Here is a 20,668-nt window from a genome sequence, read left to right on the forward strand (position 1 = left end):
AGAAGTCTGCCGTGCCATGTGGGTCACCTTCCCCTGGCCAGGGATCCAACTTGTGCTGAAGTGACTGTGGCTCGCTTTGTACTGCTGCATCTTACCCTGTTGTGCCACCAGGCGGGCCCAATATTTTACAACTTTCTCTTTGCCTAGTGTGCAACCCCTGTAAATTAAACTTTCATAGGATTGAAGGTGACCTATACCTTAGACCAAAGGGTCATGAAGGAACCTGTGGAGGAATAGACATGCTCTAGATCATGATTGTGATGGCTATGTGACTTTATATGCTTGTCAGTATATGTTTGGCATATACTGGTAGAACTGAAAAGGGTGATTTAACTACGTGTAAATTAATGTATATGTAAGTAAATTATACCTCAAATCTGCCCTTAAAAAGAAAGAAAAGAAAGGGGGAAACCCTTTGGCAGTATAGAGGGGATTTAAAAGCATTTGGATTTTTACAGTTTACCCCATACACCAGGTTAATTCTGGAAGATAGGAGAGAGAAGCTGTTCTTCAGAATACTTTCTAGAGAAGCAAGCTTCCTAGGACCCAGCAGACTCCTTCTACTTAAAATCCCCTTCTCATTTCTAACTATCCAGTCCTTCCAGGCTCTTTTGGTTATGACCAAGTTGTGGCCTGAATTTTCAGACTTTTGTCAGGCTATTACTTTTCTTTCCTCATTAAAAAATGAGTATAATTTATTACTGTGTCCTCTCACAAATGTCTGATCTTTAAAAGGATGACATTGGGCCTAAAACTTGTGCAGAATTTATAGCCTGTTGCCAACAATCTTAACAACAAGCTTTCAATACTCTAGCCGCCCCAGCTGAGTGTTGTAGACATGATTTTAGTTCAAGAGATGAATAAAGTTTGTATGGTTTTCTTCCAGGCCAATACAGAAAAGCCTACCTTAAATAAGTCAGAACAGGCTGGGAGAAATGCTCTTCTTTCTGACATCAGCAAAGGGAAGAAACTTAAGAAGACGGTCACCAATGACAGAAGTGCACCCATTTTGGACAGTAAGTCAAAATTGGATTGGTCTATGACCTAACAACCAACCCTACCCTTCCAACAAAAAAAGAAAAAAAGGATTTTTTTTTTTTGGTTAACAACAGCTGCAAGGCTAGCAGAATAAGGGACTGTATTACTCATTGTAGGTCACAGCTCTGGCTTGGGCTCCCTCTAATACTGCAGGAAGCCAGTATAATAATTCTTTGTCCCAGACACACACAGCATTGATTCTCTGAATGATCCACAACACTTTCTGGAAATTAACCCCTTGCTGCTCAAGATCAAGGAGGTACACAGAGTATGGGAGGAGCCCTCAGCCTTGGAGTGAGAGGCTGTGGGTTCGAGTCCTGTCACATCCATCACTTTATATCTCCAAGTCTCTTTGTCTTCACTTGTCAGATGGCAATGATTATACCTCTTCTACTGCCCTCACAAATTTTCTGTGAACATCAAATGAGATACTGCTTATAAAACTATTTTGTTCTCTGGAATCTCTAACTCAAGCGTACATTATGATTATTAGGAGCTGGAGAGAGAGGAAATGAGCTCACAAGTTTGCTTATTTATCCATTGGAAGTCTGAGATACTTTCTGCAGCAAGGCAGGAGATATATAAACAACCAAGGACCCATAATTCAGGACTGTTTATATTTATACCAGAATGAAAATTATCTATGACTAGAATCTACTGGTAGATAATAAGCAGGTCTTGAGACTGTCTTCCCTAGACACTTCCACAGCTGGCAAATGTCCCCAGAATTCATCCTAGACCACAGATTCCATTGGACTTAATGGGCAATATAATGACCTTCCAGCATCACCAGAGGGAGCTTTATGGATAGGTGAATAGACAAGTATATAATGATATAGGATTTTAGCCAAGTTGATTAGACATGCTGAGGAGCTTCTAGGAAAAGTACCTAATGAGTAGAGACGGAAGTAGGATCATAACTCAGCAAAAACACTAATGTGGGAGGGTAATAGAAAAGGGGAAGGCCAATACAAAGGCCTTAAATGTTACTGTTACTGGGCAACCTCTAAAAGGAACTAGGAAGTTGGACTCTTGACTTGACACAGTCTTAACTTCTAGGTCAGAATGTCCACAAAAACTTACCTGGGTAGGGTGTAATCCTTTAGTCCCCTTGATCAGCATCAAAAGGTCCTTATGGGGGCAGCCCAGCAGCCACTTACCTCTGGGGGGGAAGTGTTGGTCCAACTAGTCATCCTAGTCGTGGTGCTTGGGATGCCGCCAGAGGAGCCCTACCAACTGCTGACCTCTAGGACAGAGAGGGAACCGATGCTGAAGGAGACTGGACAGTCTGGGATTTACTCCTGAATCCACTCATGGAAACACATTATATTCAAGGTCCACTTCTCCTCTTGTATAATGTAGAAAAATGTTAGTTCTTCTCCCTCCCAGCTTCCCAGGTATGTTTAAGAATGTATTCTATTCGGTGGACACAGATGCAACCCAGTGCATGTCATTGTCCATGCATTTAATTAAATGTCCTTCCATGGCTTTCGTGTGTTTGCAGTGAAACCTGACTGGGCTTGGTGTCAAAATGCCCACCATGGTTGTGCTTACCTTGAGGCTATGCTCTTGAACTTAGCCTTGTGGTGCAGTTTAATTACTAACAAAGTGATACGGGGCCATTTATGATCTGCAACTGCTTTAGCTGTATCTGAAAGATGCACAGATGTTCCAGCTTAGGAGCACTAATGGATGTTCTCTAACCTTTCTGAATATTCTGTACCATGTAAAGGTGTCTTTTGCACAAACATGGTATATACTAAAATGTATCATTTGTTAGCAAATCATGTTTGAATGACAAAGGCATGATTAATATTGGTAATAATGAAATTAGTAAAAATTTAAATTTGTACAGGAATAATTTTGTATGCACTTGTGGAAATTGTCATTCTAATTTGATTTATCTTGTTATGTGAAGTAATTCTTACCAGTTTGTCAACAGATTATTTCTTCTATCAATAGTTTCAGTAAGTAGCTTAGAAAGTTCCACACCTGGAGAAGGTACAGAGCTAATATAGACTTATAATTAAAAACATACATGAATAGAATTAGAATTCAGAAAGCAAATAAAAGATGTAAAGCAGATTTTATAAAAGTGAGATTCTAAATAGTATGACGAAGTTATATACTAAAACATTTTGAAATCTTACTTTTCCGAAAAAAACATAAATTTACCAGAATAAATTTTAAAAGTCACAAAGCACAAAAAAATTGAGAATTTTATCAAAGTGCTTTCTCTCACTTTAGAATCAAATTACCTTATCTGTAAATTCTGATGTTAGTAAACAGCTAATTAAAATGCTGTATGTCATTCCTGAACATAGGAAGAGGTGGGAAACTACCTGATAGGTTTACTGAGACTGGTGTGATCCTAACTATGTCGGTGTCCCAGGAGTGGTCGTCTGGAGTTATTTTTAGTTTTCACAGCTTAAGGAGGGGGCTACCTGCTGCCATATACTAAATAGAAGCCAGGGTTGCTGTAAACACTCTACAGAGAACACAGACATTATCCGTCCCAAGATGTCAGTCGTGCCACGATGGAGACCCTACTATAGGTCAGTTATGATTGTAGATGAAAGGACACAGAAACAAACAAACAAACAGTGGTATATTAAAAGAATAGCTCAGTGGTATATTAAAAGAATAATTCACCAAGATCAGGGTTTATCTTATTTCTTTTTTTTTTCAAAGATTTATTTATTTATTCATACATAACTGGGGTACAGGCGGAGGGTGAGAGGATTCACCAGGAACAGAGTGGGGAGCAGAACAGGCAGATCGACAAAGTACACTGCTGAAGGGAGCAGCGGGCGGGTCAGGAGAGGTCTGCCACGCCATGTGGTCACCTCCGGGGCAGGCGGGAATCGAACTCATGCAAAAGTGGCTCAAGCTTCTTAGTGCTGTGCTTTAACCTGCTGCGCCACCAGGGAGGGCCAAGGTTTATCTTATTTCTTAAGATGAGAAAAGCTATTAAACCATTGTAACAAATAAGGAAAACCACACCATCATCTTAGTGGATCCTGACTAATATTTTATAAAATTTCATGGCATAAGAAAGACTTAAAAATCTAAAATAGAGGCTGACGAGGCATATTTAGATAGAACATTAAAAACACAATTTCAAACCTCTAGTGAGTATGTAACTTTGAACCACTAGAGGCATTCTAATTAAAATTAAAATATAATAGCCTGTAAATTTATTAATAATTTACATTGTTATGAAAATTAAGTCATCAGAGTAATTAACTTATGTAAATTAGAAATAAGACACAGAACTATTAGAAAAGAGAAGGCAACCCCTTTTTTATTTACATTACATATATCTACCAGAAAAACAAAGATAATACCATTTTTCTAAATTTTAATTTAAAAAATATAATGAATAACCATTTACAAACTATAGTAGCAACAACATCTTGTTCACAATTTCAACAAATAAAAAAGTGTATTCGAGTGACCCTAATAAATAGCTTGTGTGACCAGTACAAAATTATAAAACTACTGACATGGTAAAATACACCATGTTTCACTGAGGTCTAATATCATAAAAGTGTCAGTCCTCCTAGGTTAATTTGTAGAACACATGTAATGCTTATCAAAGATTCAACGGGCTTCTAGGGGAGGAACTTTAAACAATGTTTAATCTTGTAAATACCAACATACGTCCATACATAAATTGTAGAGACAGTTTTTTAAAGAAAGGACAAGTGGAAAGTGAATGTAAGTCAAAGATTTTATTTAACTCATTAATTAATGAGACAACTAGTAATATGTGTCTGTCAAAGAATTCAAATTGTCTCCCTTATTTAGGGAGAAACAGACTAAGCTGAATTTATAAATGAGTGCAAAACAAGTCAATAATCTAGAGCATTTCACTGCACACAACTAATTTACAGGCCTATGGACAAAAATCATCTGCAGTATCATCAGTTTGCTGCAGTGTACAGAGTTGTACGGCCTAGCATGGGCCAGGCTGCTCAGCGTGCAATTTTAGGACTTTATGAACTCTGGCAAACTGGGTATTCTCACTCCAGTACTACATGTCTACACTGAGATACAACAAACACTCCTTCACAGTTTCTGCACTTTCCCTGAGCTTGTGGTTAAGGTGACAAAGTCCTGGTGCGGGAGAGTTTCCTGAAACTCAGGAGGCTCCACAGCTGGTTCCTGCTTCTTCCTTTAATTTTATTGATGGGAATAATTGTGATTCTGAGAATACGATGTAGATTTCATAAAAGCAATAAATTTAATGCTGATGTCACCAATGATATGAAAGAAATCATTGTTAATTTGCAATTTATTCCTGTCATGGTAGTTTGAAATTTTTTGATGTATGTGCTAGTGAGTTGTAGCTAATGTTGCTCAACATTCTCTGATCTATAATTCAGTTAACATACCTGCCCTTAGCAATGAGGGAAGTTCCTGAGAAAATTTCTGGAACCAAGCCCAGTGCGGACTCTTGCTCAAAAAAGTCTCACTAGGCACCTCGGAAGCACTAGGCCCTTTAAAAGGGAACACACCTCCCTGTTTCCCACAGCCCTTGATTAACAACACAATAATTTTGGCATCAGTTTCCCCACAGGAAAAATTCAGCAATCAGGCCTCTGGTGTTTAATCAAAGCACAAAATGTTAATACATCACACAAAGACAATTGCTGACCACACAAAAAGTCCTTAAGTAAAAATAGAACTAAGTTTCACATATGAACAAGAAATGTGTTATGTTCAGATGATCAAGGCTGGGTGACATCAACCCATCAAAAAACAAGATGTTCCAAAAATCCTCACTCTGGAAAGGAAAATGCATAAATAATGAGCCTGTATGAATAAACTTCAGAAGATGCTCTCACCCTGATCCAATGTGTGCGGCTTCTGCACCACTGGCCCTGGACAGCCCTGGAGTAGTAGGAAATGCCCCCATTGCCACAGGCGAGCAGGGTAGAGGGTCAAGACTAACAATTCTGCATTTGCACACCCTAATTCCAGAGTCAGCCAGCAGCCTGTTTTGTCATCCCTGTTTAGTTGGACGGGTTAAGTACTCTGTTTTCTTCCTTCTGTAGAACCTAAAGGAGCCGGTGGTGGTGGTGGTGGATTTGGTGGAGGAGGTGGCGGCGGCGGCAGTGGCGGTGGTGGAAGTTTTGGCGGCGGTGGGCCCCCCGGTTTGGGAGGCCTGTTCCAGGCCGGGATGCCAAAGCTGAGATCCACGGCCAACAGGGATAATGGTAAGTCAGACGGTTCTTGCACTTAGTAACGGAAGACAGTGGTCTGGAGCTTGGGACCCCCTCTAAGGTTCTCTGCCCTTGAAAACATTTTAGATTGTTTAAAAGATTAATACTGTTTTATACAAGAGCCTCTACTCAGCTTTTTATTTTTTTTAAATCAGTATCAGACAATTCTATTGAGCTGCTAAGTATTTGCTCACTGTCCTTGGGATAACTTGTACTTTTTTGTACTTTTCTAAAGTGGGAGCTAGAGTGGGAAGGAAAGGAAGGAGCAAATGGAACTTGCCACCCCTGGAAACTGCCTGGTGACCTGGCAAAGTCAGCTTCGTTTGTGAGGGAGCCTGAGTCAGCTGTCCAGTCCAGTAAATGCTTGTGAGCAACTTTTCAAACACACACTGTGGAGCACAACACATGGGATAGAATCACAAACCTCACTGATTCTACAAAGGATGTTTTTGCATGACAGACATTTGGCACTTCAGGGCCAATGATTCTAAGTATTCGTGCAAAAGCCGTAGAAGTGAGTCCTGTCATCTAGAAATCTGATGGTAGAGGAGAAACTTGTACCTGACCACGGCCAAGGGAAAAACCTGAGAGTGTTACAGGGTAGCCCAGAGTGGCCTGGGCCACCTGTCTGTGGGGTCTCACCTGCGCACTCACAATTCAGTTACACTGCAGGGACACACAAAAGGTCCATAAAGGGTTTATTTACAAAAAGGGGAAGAAATAGGAAACAACCCAGGGAAAGAGAGCAGAATACAAAGTAACTGGAATACCTTACCAGTTGGCTGACTGGAAACGCCAAGTCACGCAGTCAGGAGAGCTGCTTCCCGAGCGAGAGAGCGAGAGAGCGAGAGATGCAATCACGCTCTATTTATCCCCCAAATGTCCCAGAATTCCTGCTAGCTCCACCCTTGGGTCCTCGCAGTTCTCTCCCTGGTACTGCTGGGAGTTGTAGTTTCAATCACTGGAGTAGGAAGTAGGGTCCAGAAAGCGGGCGGGTCAGGAGAGGTCTGCTGTGCCATGTGGGTCACCTCCGGGGCGGTGATTGAACTCATGCTGAAGTAGCTTTAGCTGGAGTAGGGGTGGAGTCCACAAGATTCCTGCAGAGTTCCTTTAGGACATTCTTCCCCTTAACAAGAGCACATGAGGATCTGCTCTGACTCCCCAGAAATGCAAGAAATTTGCCGTGAAATTTCGTTTAATATTTATTGCATTAGAAGAATTTTATTTCTAAATCTATGATCTACTTAGTCCACTAGGTAGGGGTGAAATTCTCACACTCACTTGAAAAGCAAGCTACTGAACCTCAGGGTTAGCGATTTTAGCATTAGATGATGAAACTCTAGAGGTACAATAACATGAGAGCGATCCAGATCACACTGGCAACTAAACTTAAAGCCATCAAAAGGATTTGAGGCACCTGAGAAATGCATACATTCAGCACTTTAACAAGGAATTAAGGCAAATCACAAATGGAAGTGAAGTCACAGAATGAAAATGGGAAAAAGTCAGCACAAAACGATGCATCAGACATAGTAACTGTAACTTTAATCCAAACTTGCAAGATAGAACATCACCAACTGGGGCCAGAGAATTCTATCACACCATCAAGGAAAATATAGCTTTTTCTTTTTTAAAGCTATTTATTTGTGTGTACAGAACTGGGGTACAGGCCAGAAGTGCAGGGGCGGGAAAATATAGCTTTTTATTTTTTCTTTTTTAAAGATTTATTTATTTGTGTGTACAGAACTGGGGTACAGGCCAGAAGTGCAGGGGCGGTGAGAGGATTCACCAGAGACAGAGTGGGGAGCAGAACAGGCAGACTGACGAAGTACACTGCTGAGGGGAGCAGCGGGTGGGTCAGGAGAGGTCAGCTGCTCCATGTGGATCACCTCCCTGGCGGGGATCGAACTCATGCTGAAGTGGCTTTAGCTTCTTAGTGCTGTGCTTTAACCTGCTGCGCCGCCGGAGAGGGCCAGGTTTCTCTTTTTTTAAAAAAAAAATAGAGATGTGCCCTCCCCGGTGGCCCAGCGGGCTAAAGCACAGCACTAAGAAGCTTAAGCCACTTCCGCATTAGTTCGATTCCCGCCTGCCCCGGAAGAGATCCACATGGCGCAACTGACCTCTCCTGACCTACCCACTGCTCCCCTCAGCAGAGTACTTCGTCGATCTGCCTGTTCTGCTCCCCGATCTGTCTCTGGTGAATCCTCTCACCCTCCGCATCTCTGGCCTGTACCCCAGTTCTGTATGGATAAATAAATAAATGTTTAAAAAAAAAGAGAGCTATATTTATTCATGCATACAGAACTGGAGTACAGGCCAGAGGTGCAGGAGCGGCAAGAGGATTCACCAGAGTCAGATCAGGGAACAGAACAGGCAGATGACAAAGTACACTGCTGAGGGGAGCAGTTGGAGACACAGGAGGGGTCGGCTGCACCATGCGGGTCACCTCCCTGGCCAGGGATCTGACTCATGCTGAAACAGCTGTGGCTAGCTTCGTAGTGCTGCACTGAACTATTGCACCACCAAGGAGGGCCTGAAACTTAGGTGTTTCTAACACATAAGTTAAAATAAAAATTTCTCTCTAAAGTTCCCATTACTGCACTGTTTTTGGTCCTTAAAACAAGCTGAAAATATTTATATGCTTATTTACTGTTTATCTCCCCCACAAGAATGTAAACTACAGGCAAGCAGTACCTTTTCTATTTTGTTTTTTCCTCTGTCTCCAGCATCTAGAAAAATGACTGGCATACAGGAGGTGCTTAGTAAATCTTTGGTATAGTAATTAGCTAGTGGTTGAAGTGGTAATTTTCCAGCCAACCCCTTTGAGAATTCTCTGGGTTCTGGGAGAGTCTGGGGTGGTGGTTTGAATGTTCCCATGACTTTGGTCCCCCTTTTCTTCTTTTTGTTGGACCACAGTAGTTCAGTATTCGTTACATAGTTTGTTCTGCCCTGCCAAGAAAGAGAAGTGGAAGTTCACGCAATACAAGGCAGTGTCACTGCCTACCTGACGGATTAAGAATATTCACAGTGCGAAAGCTTTAACCTTGGGCAGTTTCTTTTTCCTTTCAGTTCATTTGTACTCATTCATAGCTCTTCCATTATATTTCCCTACCTTCCCTTGAGAATTGTAAAAGAACTAGGTAAGCCCTCCTATATAGAGGCTGATATTGGGGCAACTAATTTTTTCATCTAAAATGACTTAAATTATCTTTGTGTGTGGTGAAGAGAAGGGGGTCAAGGAGAAAAATAGCAGAAATCCCTGTCTGAGCACCATTCTGTTCCTGTCCCCTCATAAGGAATCAAGATCTCTCCAGAACTCTTCCCAGCTTCAACCCTGTTTCTTTTCCATATAAACGTCTGCCCAGAATCCTTTGGGAAAATGGCATGTTGTAGAATCAGATGAGCAGGTCAACAGAGAGGCATTGCATTTCTCTGCTTCCAGGAAGGATCACACAAACCTAACTTACAGAAATACAATTTCTACACTATAGCTTCTAGGAAAGAACTTTCAGGTGCTAGGAGTATCTCCAGTTGTCTGACTTTCCTTTAGGGGTCAGAGTTTTCTAACTATTTTTTTTCTGGTTCTTCAGATTCTGGAGGAAGCCGACCTCCAATTTTGCCGCCAGGAGGAAGATCCGTTTCTGCCAAACCTTTCACACCCCCAAGTGGCCCTGGGCGATTCCCTGTGCCTTCTGCAGGCCACAGAAGTGGTCCCCCGGAGCCCCAGAGGAACCGAATGCCTCCCCCAAGGCCCGACCTGGGCTCAAAGCCTGATAACATGCCCCCTCCAGTACCTAATACACCGAGGCCCATTCAATCAAATCTGCACAACCGGGGGTCCCCACCAGTGCCTGGGCCCCCCCGGCAGCCCAGCCCTGGGCCTACACCTCCCCCTTTTCCTGGAAACAGAGGTGCTGCTTTTGGAGGAGGCTCTGTACGTCAAAGCCCCTCAGGCTCCTCCACCCCTTTCTCCAATAGGCCCCCGCTACCCCCTACCCCAGGCAGGGCTTTGGATGACAAACCTCCTCCCCCACCCCCCCCAATGGGTAACAGGCCTGCCCTCCACAGAGAGGCAGGCCCACCCCCTCCCCCTCAGAATAGCAAACCCCCAGTGCCTTCCACCCCACGACCTTCCTCCTCCTCACAGGCCCCACCTCCACCACCACCACCTAGCAGGCCCGGACCCCCTCCCCTGCCTCCAGGTTCCAGTGGCAGTGATGAAATCCCAAGACTCCCACAGCGGAATTTGTCCCTCACTTCGTCTGCACCTCCCTTACCTCCACCAGGACGTTCCGGCCCTCTTCCTCCCCCACCCAGTGAGAGACCCCCACCTCCTGTGAGGGACCCACCAGGCAGATCAGGTATGGCAAGACAAAGGGTGAGTTGTCTCTCTGAAACCTAGCCTGGCCAAATGTCACTATTAATAGTGATGTAAGTTTATAGAGTTCAACAAAAGCTTACGTAAACTGCCAGGCTATTTTAATCTTTTAAATGATACTTCACATTTGGTTTCATCTTGACCTCATATAAACCTCTGAGGAAACCAGTATTTCTATCCATGTTTTAGTGATGATGAGATTGAGTAGCCAATAAAATTAATGATTATGAGTTAGTTAAGAAAGAAGAGACTACAACTTGCATCTTCCATCTCTGAAGGATCCTCTACATCCTACCACCCTGTCTCCCTAAAGTGAATTTCAAATGTCTGAATTGGGGATATAAATGCCCACCTTCTGCAGGAGAACTCCATTATGCCAACAAGACGGGCAGTTATTTAGGACCTGATGGGCTCCTCCTGTACTTTTCATCTGTCAAACTTTGAGGTCATCTCTGTATTCACGAAAGACAAATGATAGAGTCCACTTTGCTGTTTATTAATATCTCTGTTTATTAATATCTCCTTGGAAAAGGAGAAAGGTATAGGCCTTCTATTCATAAAAATGCTCATAAGTATATATTCAAAACTTGCATAAATCTTGTGTACAATTGCTAAAGCCCGTCCATGATTCCCCACGGCCCCGTCTCTCACCTGGATTGATACGCCTGGATCTTCAGCTTAAGCAATGAGTGACATTCCTAGATTGTGTTCTCCCTCTCCTAATTATAATAGGCACATTTTGTTTCACAGTGGCTATTAATGGATGCAGTAGAACCATCTACCTTTTTAGGTTTACTATCCATCCATATATGATGTCTGGAAACAGAACATTTTTTCCCCTTAGGAGAAACTAATTGATCTTGTTCCTTTGTCCTTGGGAACCCCCTCAATACCACTCTTTAAACCAGTAGTCCTCAAACTTGAATGCATACTGGGATCAACCAGGGGGCTTTAAGAACTGTAGATTCCTGGGTGCATTGCCCAGTGGCTCTCGTTTCACTGGTCTGGGTTGTAGGCTGGGTGCTAGGATGTCTGGAAGCTCCTCTGTGACTGTAATAGACAGAAAAGGTGGAGAACTATCCCTGCAATCACTGCCATGGACAGTCTGCCCCAAATAAAAGCTGCGCCCATTCATCAAATCCCTAGACAGAGTGGCACCTTGTTTTTTTAATGAACAAGTGAAAACTGGTAGTTGGATGAATGAAATGCAGTGTTTTCTCCTCAGCCAGCAGCTATGGACTTTCCCCTAAAGTAGTTGAGGAAATGTTTGCTTGGTTTTAACAAATGGTTGGATCACCAGATTAAATCTTCCCTAAACTAGGGTGGGCACTGACAAAAAAATTATGACATTTATTGTGTCTTTAGATGACGAGGCATGTCTTCTTATTAACGAAAACACAGAAAAGCATAAAGAAAATAAAAATCATCTATAAGCCTACTACCACTACTATATAAAATAATAATAACATTTTTTGGCCTTTTAATAAATCTATAAACATTTTTACAAATGCAACAGCAGTTCATACATTGGTAATTTGCTTTTTATTTAAAGGATCTTATGAACGTTTTCAGATAAGAGTATTCCTCTACAACCTGACTTTTAATGACTGAATAACATTCAGTCCCACAAATGTACCCTGATTTATTTAATCACTCATTTGGTCATTGACGTCATCTCGATTTTTGCTGATTCAGTTAATGCATTATTTGCACTAATTATTTGTTCACTTCTCTATGTGTTTTCTTTGGATGAATGTCTAGAAATGGGAGTTCTAGTCAACGGATGCACAATAGTATCTGCAAATTTCATTGGTGCTGCTTATTGACCTCTAGAAAATCCCTACCAATTTACATTCCCACAGAGTGTTCTGACAGCTGTCAGGGACCATCTGTGTTCTGAGAGGTTTGGTTTCATTGTTAGGTGGGGATGCGCTTTACAATTGGACAGATTTGGAGTCAAATTCTGGCCATTCCACTCCATAGCCTCCTGTCTTGGGCTTTTTAACATTCCAGCAAGTCTGAGACTATGCCCATGGTCCCTACAGTTTCCAAGACCGATGTCAGGGTTAAACAAGACAGTGTGTATGGTGTGTGTCTCATGTGCTGGCATATATGAGTGAATGTTTTTATTATTATGCTGCCAACGGGAAATAGAAACATTATCCTTGCCTAGCTTTGGAGAGTTAACATGAACTTTTACTTTAAAGAATGGAGAGTGATCAAGCCAATCAAGTTACATAGAGTAAACCTCATACTATTAGAAATCTGATTTGTAAGCAGTGACATACAAACTGGGTTTCCCGTGGGGGTAGTTCCAGTGAAGCAAAGCCCACAGCATGTGAGATACTTTATCCTGCAATAAATCTGCTCTTCCTGACTGGGATTCCAGCAATGACAAGCAGACAGGGCATTAAATAAACCCTACCAGGTCATGCACTGAAGACTCCTTGAGAGACTTCCCAGGGCTGGGCCACCTCCTACATCCATTAGCGTCTAAGTTAACACCGCCAGGCAGGGATGTCGGCAGCGGCGGGTTGTGTTTATGTTGAATGTCAACATCTTGCAATTGGACTGCACTGCTGGAGATCAGGAATAATTGTGAACACCATTTTGTTTGGCCTGAGAATGTTCAAGTTCCTTTTTCATTGTAAGTTTACTCACAACCTAAAAAAACCTGTACATTGGACAGGTTTCTTTTATATTATATTAAATAAATTTGCATTGATTTATTTTCTAGGAATTGAAAATTTTTTTAACTTTACCACACCACAGAACTTTAAAATATTCAAGTACTTATATCAAGTTTTACCTTTTTTTTGACTCTTGCTGGCACTGTGCTGTAGAAAGGAGTCCATGCTGCTGTCTTACAGAGATGGGAAGTCTGGTTCCCCCAGGGGGGGCTGGTGCACATTTATGAGGTGTCTCCCTGGGTGGGCCCAGAAGAGGCTCCTGCTCTTAGGGTGACTGGTATTTGGTTTCCTAGAGTCCCTTCTGCCTAGAAATAGATCATGTGCTCCCCTGGCTGTGTAATTAGCAATAATACTGTGTTTTTAAAGAACTTGATCCTTCTGAAGACCTTAAATAACTTCATGACATTATTTTTCCTAATTCTTTTTTTAAACTACCATTTATTTAATACTCTGCCACAGTAATGAGTTCAAAGGCAATCTAAATGTATTATAAAATGTTCGCACAGTATGAACAGACCATCCTCTGTTCTCAAGTGAAGTGTTCTGCCACAACCTCAGTACTCACACAAAACCAGCCATTTAGCAGTCCTTGTGCCTTCATTTTACGTCGACGTGTGTGCATAGGTAGGTTTCTGTATTTGCATGTGCATTTTCCCCATATGCTTTACTACAGGACATGGATTCATCAGGACTCAATACCTGCACATTGATGATAACCGCCATAATAATGAGGAGGGATATATAACGTTACACGGAGTGTTGTCTTTTCTGTTCCAGGCCCTCTCCCTCCTCCTCCTCCAATAAACAGAAATGGCAGCACTTCTCGGGCCCTGCCTGCTACCCCTCAGCTGCCATCCAGGAGTGGAGTAGATAGTCCCAGAAGTGGGTCCAGACCGCCCCTTCCTCCTGACAGACCTGGGGCTGGGGCACCTCCCCCACCTCCACCATCAACATCAATTAGAAACGGTTTCCAGGACTCTTCATGTGAAGGTGAGCTGTGGGTTCCAGCTCCTGGGAAGCATTCACAGGCTCTAGGGCAGCAATGGGTCAATAATTCTGTTTGACTCTCCTGTAGCCCATACAACACTGTATGATTTCAGTACCTCAGAGCCACCACAATTACTAGTTCAAAATGGTAATTTCTCTTCCACTATCAAAAAGGGTGGCATAAACAAATCGAGGCCTTGCTTTTCTCTGAGTCTCATTGTTTGAGTCTTGGTAGGGCTAATTTTTCAGAGTGCAGAATTCTGAAAAAACCATTTTAGTAGATTGTTTTTTTTATTACCTGTCTTTCTAAACAGTTTGCTCTAGGCAAGAGACCCACCAGCCTGCATGTAGTAAACGCTTTCCTCTGCCAGAGAGTTTCAGTCATTCCTGGACCCTCTGATGAGGGGTGGGAGTGTTCAGACCTTAACCCCAGTCCTGAGAGAGACTGAGACTGGGTCTAGTCACTTTACATCACTTTGATTGGTCTTTAGATTTCCAGGCAGGTGTATTGTATCCATGGCAGTGTAGCGCTTCCAGCTTGCTTCTAAACTTCCAGGCCTGAGAGTAGCAGTGATCTCTGCAGGTGTCATTCTGTTTCTGTCTGTGCTGGTTCGTCACGTGGGTCTTCATAGCAGATTGTTGCTGAAGATGCTGTTTGTCTCTCTCCCTCAGATGAGTGGGAAAGCAGATTCTTCTTCCATCCAATTTCTGATTTGCCACCTCCAGAGCCATATGTACCAACGACCAAAAGCTACCCCAGTAAACTAGCAAGAAGTGAAAGCCGGAGTGAGTATTTCTGCAAGCGCTACTCGCCTTGTATTTGAATGGTCTGGGTCTTGTAGCACTGAGGACTATCTGGGAAATGATGCCTCTCGCTTGGAGTGGGGCTGAGAATGCCACTTAGTCATCGAAATCCTGGTGAACTCCCCTTCCACATGCAGTGCAGAAAGCAAGCTACTGCTATGCAGATTATTATTTAAGTGTGTCATTATATGCTCAATATACATTTGGTTGGCTAGAAGATTGAATTTCATTATGTTGCTGGTTTGGGCAGACTTCCTCCACTTGACCCTTCCTAAAACAGCACAAATAACACCATCTTCTATTCTCTCTAGTTTTGAGACTGAGCAAGTGTCTTAGGAACTTTTAGATATGCCTATATAAATGAGTATGTACATTGGTTTATAACACTGTATGTGAGTCAGAGACAGGACATCACTCCTCCCCAGAGGCACATCAGCACACCTCATACCACCAGGGCACCCCAGCCCTCCAGTGCAGTCCAGGATGCCCCCCTGTCCTCTTGTGGCTTCGATTCTGCAGTCAGTTTCTAGGGTTTGTTACTGATTTGGTTTTATCGAACCTTGGTTTTGTTTCTCTATATTCCACATGTAAGTGAAACCATCCAGTATTTGTCTTTCTCCTGCTGACTTATTTCATTCAGCAGAATCCCCTTACATTCATGTTATCAAACAGGCAAGACCTCACCTTTTTATAGCTGGGTAGTATTCCATTGTATATCTGTACCACAAATTTCTAATCCAGTCATCTGCCTTGGGCATTTAGGTTGTTTCTATTATTTTGCTATTGTAATTAGAACTGCATGAGATTCACATAAAATTGCTGATGAGCCTCAGGATGGTAACAGCCTTAGCACCAAACTCCAACCAGAACTGTGTGGCAAGTTCTTCAGCATGTCAGATTACTGCTTTAATGTCTGTAGCCCTGTCCTCACTCCCTAACAGGCCTCCTTCTACATGCTTGGGGACTAGCCGTTCCCTTAACACACAGTTTGGTTCGTCAATAATTTTTGGTTTATTGGTTCCCAGTCTTGGAGCAGAAGTTAAGCTGAAGCAGAAGTTAAACTTCAGCTGAAGTTTGGCTACAAGCAGAACTACTAATTTCAAGGAGAAGTGACAGGTGGCAGTCTCGAGTCAAAGGAAAAGATAAGGGCAGCTATGCTATTTATTGTAATAACAGACATACTAGATGTTTCTGTTGCGTTACTAAGAGGTCCAATTGTGCTTTGTGCCTCTGTTAAAGAATCCAAAGAAGTGGAAAATATTTAGGAAAATTTCCATGAACAGATGCCAGAAGTAAGCATATTGTTGTTTGAAAGGAAAAGCTTAGTTCCTAGAAAAATTAACTTAGTTGAATTTTACAGTATTCCTGGGAATACTGTATTCCTAGGAAATGCCTAATAAAATTGTAACTTTCATAGGAGACCTGGTTGAAATATTTGGTGAAAAAAAACAAGTGTGTAGGACTAATATCTCGGGGAGGAGGGGCAGGTAAAGTGGGAGAGAGAAGGGCTTCTGTCTGCTGAGAAGGCAGCCTGTTCTTCAGTAGCCAGCCTTCCTCCCTAACACTTAGCAGACCCTTCACCTCTCCCTTCTCCTCCACGTGGCCAGCTAACACAGCCTTGGTCACAGAGGGCGAGGGCGTGGGTGTGTTTGTAGCCATCCCTGAGATTCTACAATGAGGACATAATTTTTTAACCAAATGTATAATTTTGTCTCCTTTCTTCTTCATCAAGGTGGATCCAATCGAAGAGAAAGGGGAGCCCCACCACTTCCTCCCATCCCCAGGTGATCCTTGCCTGCCCTCCACCGAGCCCTGGCTCCGTCTGTTGTTGCTCTCCGAAGCTGTGTTCCCTCCCCCTTGTAGTCCTCTGTGCCCTTCCCAAGGGCAAGAGAAGAAGGGAGGGTGACATGGGAATCTGTGTGTGCGGGGGGTGGGAATCTGGTTAAGAAATACGCCTCACTTCTTATATTGTGTGTCTTCTTAAAGCTATCACCCGCTTCAGCTGCAGCTTGCCAGTGCCGGCTTCTTGGGGGCCCTAGGCTTTTGTGGCAAGTAGGCAGAGGTGATTGGGTCCCAGCTTTTGACCAACCAAACCCAAGCATCCTCTGCTTATTTGCTATAGACTGTAACTAGTAAAGTCCCTGAAAGCTATTTTTTTCCCATGCCTTTTTTGCATGCTTGACCCTCATCTGTTTCCATGAGCCACAGACCACCGAAGCAGATTGCTGAGCAAGAGCTCATATGAAATTTTTACAGCTCTAAGATGTTTAATCTTTGGCAGCCTGAGGTAAACGCTAGCACAGAGCTGTCCCATAGAAATATAAAGTGAGCCACAAATACAGTTTAAGATTTCTAGTAGCCACATTTTAAAAAGGAAAAAAAAAGAAATAGGTGTGATTAGTTTTCATTCATTTCACCCAAAGCATTATTGCAGCCTGCAATCGCTATAACAATTATTGAGATGTTTTACATTCTTTTTCTTCTTCAAAATCCAGTGTGTGCTTTATATTTAGAGGATCTCTATTTGTACGTGTCAATTTTTAAGTCCTCAGTAGCCCTATGTGGCCAGTTGATACCATATTGGGGAGCACAGGGCTAAAAGACAGGGGTTAGTACAAAAACCTCTTGCTTTAAAAAAAAAAATCATAAAGGCAAGGTGTGCTTTAGCTATTCAAGAGGTAATTAAAAATAAAGTTAGGACCCAACACCTTGTTCAGCAGAAGCTTGACCTTACATATTGCTCCCTTATTTTCCCTCTTCCCTTAATATCTATATACAAAGGTTATTTCACCATACTAAGGCCAGAGCTTGGTCTAATAGGGTTTACAGTCACATGGAATAAGCCATTGGAAAGAAACTGAAACCCCGAGAGCTCAGAACCGATCGGCTGGTGTGCTCACCTGTCCATTGGTTTTGGAAGCAGCTTCATTCCCATCTACTCAGCTTTCTCCTTAGGGCTGGAGGCTCATAGGCTGAGATAGAGTTGGGGGAGAGGGGTTGGGGAGGACAGAAAGGGCATGGGGAGAAAGCCAGGTAAAGGTAGCTCTTCAGAAATGTGGAAGAAAGGAGCAGGTTTGAGTGGATGAGCTGAACTTTAAAAATCTAAACCTAATGCTTATGGGTTGAGAGAAAGAGAGATTGCTCCTGGCATTTGGAGGGAATTTACTTTGAATCTATCTGGGAGAATCATTTGCCTTGGATCTATGCAAATAATGTTCCCCTAAAGGATGATAGGGAAGAGTCAGCCTTGCCTTTTTTCATAAGATTTTGTTTACAAAACTTTATTGGGACTTTTAAATTTAGCTATAGAGTTGAGAAAAAAAAAGTTTTCCATTTAGATGTTTTTATATGGTTGATCTAGTGTAGATCACCATTACTTATTTTCTAAAAGCACATGACACATAGGTATATTTACATAAACTTTGTATCATGGGTTCATTGTTCCTGTATTACTGGGAGATGCTAGTAAGAAATCAGTCCAAAGAAAAATTTGCAAGAAGCATTCCTATTTATAGAATAAAATTGCTTCATTTATATAAAAGTAAAAGAACTTGGAGGTCTGATAAATTATGAAGTTACTGATTTGAATATATTGTGTTTTTATAACTTCTCTTGCAAAGCTCTGGATTTATAGAAAGAGAATTTGATTTATGTTCCCTGCCCTACTATTCAGTTGCCTTTCATACAGGAACCCTTTACTCAAAGCAAATCAAAAAATATAAAGGTGTAACAAGCTTGGCAAAGTGTTTTACAATTTCTAATCTCTAGTATTTTGATAGCATAGCAGCATCATTTCCTTTTAATTATTAGATATGATCAGTTGATTAAAAAAAAGTCTTTGGATAAATGCAAATAACCTATTTCAGAAAAGACAGGGTTTGGTCCTCCAAGTAAATATGGCAGCATCTGATCCAAAGAAAATAGACATGAATTTTGTAAAGAATAGTAAGAGTGGTCAATTTCCTTGTGTATCCCAACTTGGTAGGTACCATCCTGAAGTTTAAAACAGGTCACAGTTAAAGTTGTTTATCCAGAATACAGACAGAATACAGAATACAGGTTTAGAATGCATCTTTTAAGTCAAGATATTACTAATAAATCTTTCTTTGGAAGTTAGCAACCTAATTGCATACAAAACTCTACATAAGTTTCATGCTAAAATCTTCAACTATGGCAAATCACAAAAGTGAATATTTTCCTTCCTGAAATCAGAGCTTACCAAGTGTTTTTTCCAGGACATTTCCAGATAAATATATTCAAGATGCAATAGTGTTTTAATACTCACATATCATTTTATATTGAAATGTATTACAGTATTAAAATTCAGTGTTCCATATTTATTTCACTATGCATTTTATTTCATAAAAGCTAAGAAAAATGTTTAATCCAATGGTGCCTTACTTTGTGATTTGAAAGAAATATACTTTCTATGTCTGAGTAGCAGATTATTTGCATATTTGTAAAAACTGTTAGGCCTTTATATTTTAACATGTAATACCAATTTTGTTATTTTAGTAGCATCAATGGGATGATTGTTAAAGTGCCCAAACATTTTTGGCATAAATAAACTTTTCCCTGTTTGTATTAGTCAGGGACTGTAAAAGAAGAAAAAAAAATTGTTTTTCATACCACTGAACTATGTAAACATGCACAGTTTGGTATCTGTGTCATCAGGAGAGTTTAAATGTTGGGGCAGAGTCTACCCTAGATATCTGTCTGCTTCTTTGTAAATTAGCCAGACAATAAATAAAAACAGAATGATGAGTGTCCACTGGTGGTTTTCATCTTATTATTTGCATATCTGTAAAAACTGTGTAAATATAAAAACAAAATCTAGTGTCTGTTTTGTTTCTGCCTCTGGTAAAGAAGCATAAGCTCAAAAAGAACAGAAGGGTATATATAAATATTTGTCACATCGACTTTCTAATTCCTTGTTTTCCCTGAGAACCTGCATCTTAGTTGATGTCTCTTTACTTCAAACATATGCTTCTATCCTAAGGTGAAGATGGATTGTGGAAGCCATGGAAGGTGAAATTACAGAGACTGGCATTGACACCGATAAATACATGTGAGGCCAGTGGAAATTTAGGAGGCCTGATGATCTTTAAATGATCTGCTGGGTTTATGTGTGTACATCCATATCCAATATAATGGTAAAGAGTTTAGAAAGGCCTGATTCCATCTATAACTCACAAATCACCCAGCTTCTCTTAGCCTCAGTTTCTTTATCTCAAGTGAGTAGTAGTTATAACATTAATATGTGCATTTTATAAGAGAATGCATTCAATACTTAGACTGACTTAATCTAAGCACTCAAGAAGTGGCATTACTATTTGTGTGAAGCCCCACAAAACTGAACCTGACCTTGTATTATTGCTTCTTAGACAGAAGTCAGAGTGGATAACTTAAAAACTTTCTTAAGCCACCAGCTCCCCACAAGAATGATATGAGGATCCCAAACAAATAAAAGACAGGACGTGTTTGCCTCCTAGGATGGTGTGAGAATATTTCTGGCAATTCAGTCATTAATCTAGGAAAATTTA

At 41.5% G+C, this 20,668-nt stretch overlaps 1 protein-coding gene across 3 annotated transcripts in view; it reads left to right on the forward strand.

Annotated features, from left to right (window-relative positions):
* Positions 1 to 19,896, forward strand: part of WIPF1 (WAS/WASL interacting protein family, member 1) — a 110,007-nt gene extending 90,111 nt beyond the window's left edge. For all 3 annotated transcript variants that reach the window (XM_004674515.2, XM_012728460.1, XM_012728459.1), the window contains exons 3-8: positions 887 to 1,016; positions 6,099 to 6,260; positions 9,857 to 10,627; positions 14,112 to 14,324; positions 14,994 to 15,107; positions 16,858 to 19,896. In XM_004674515.2, the coding sequence (XP_004674572.1) occupies positions 887 to 1,016; positions 6,099 to 6,260; positions 9,857 to 10,627; positions 14,112 to 14,324; positions 14,994 to 15,107; positions 16,858 to 16,913 (1,446 nt within the window). In that variant the 3' untranslated portion in view covers positions 16,914 to 19,896. The remainder of the gene's footprint in view (positions 1 to 886; positions 1,017 to 6,098; positions 6,261 to 9,856; positions 10,628 to 14,111; positions 14,325 to 14,993; positions 15,108 to 16,857) is intronic.
* The last annotated feature ends 772 nt before the right edge of the window (positions 19,897 to 20,668 follow it).

Source organism: Condylura cristata, unplaced genomic scaffold (assembly GCF_000260355.1).
Source record: "Condylura cristata isolate star-nosed mole 26May11 unplaced genomic scaffold, ConCri1.0 scaffold00002, whole genome shotgun sequence".
Taxonomy (NCBI): domain Eukaryota; kingdom Metazoa; phylum Chordata; class Mammalia; order Eulipotyphla; family Talpidae; genus Condylura; species Condylura cristata.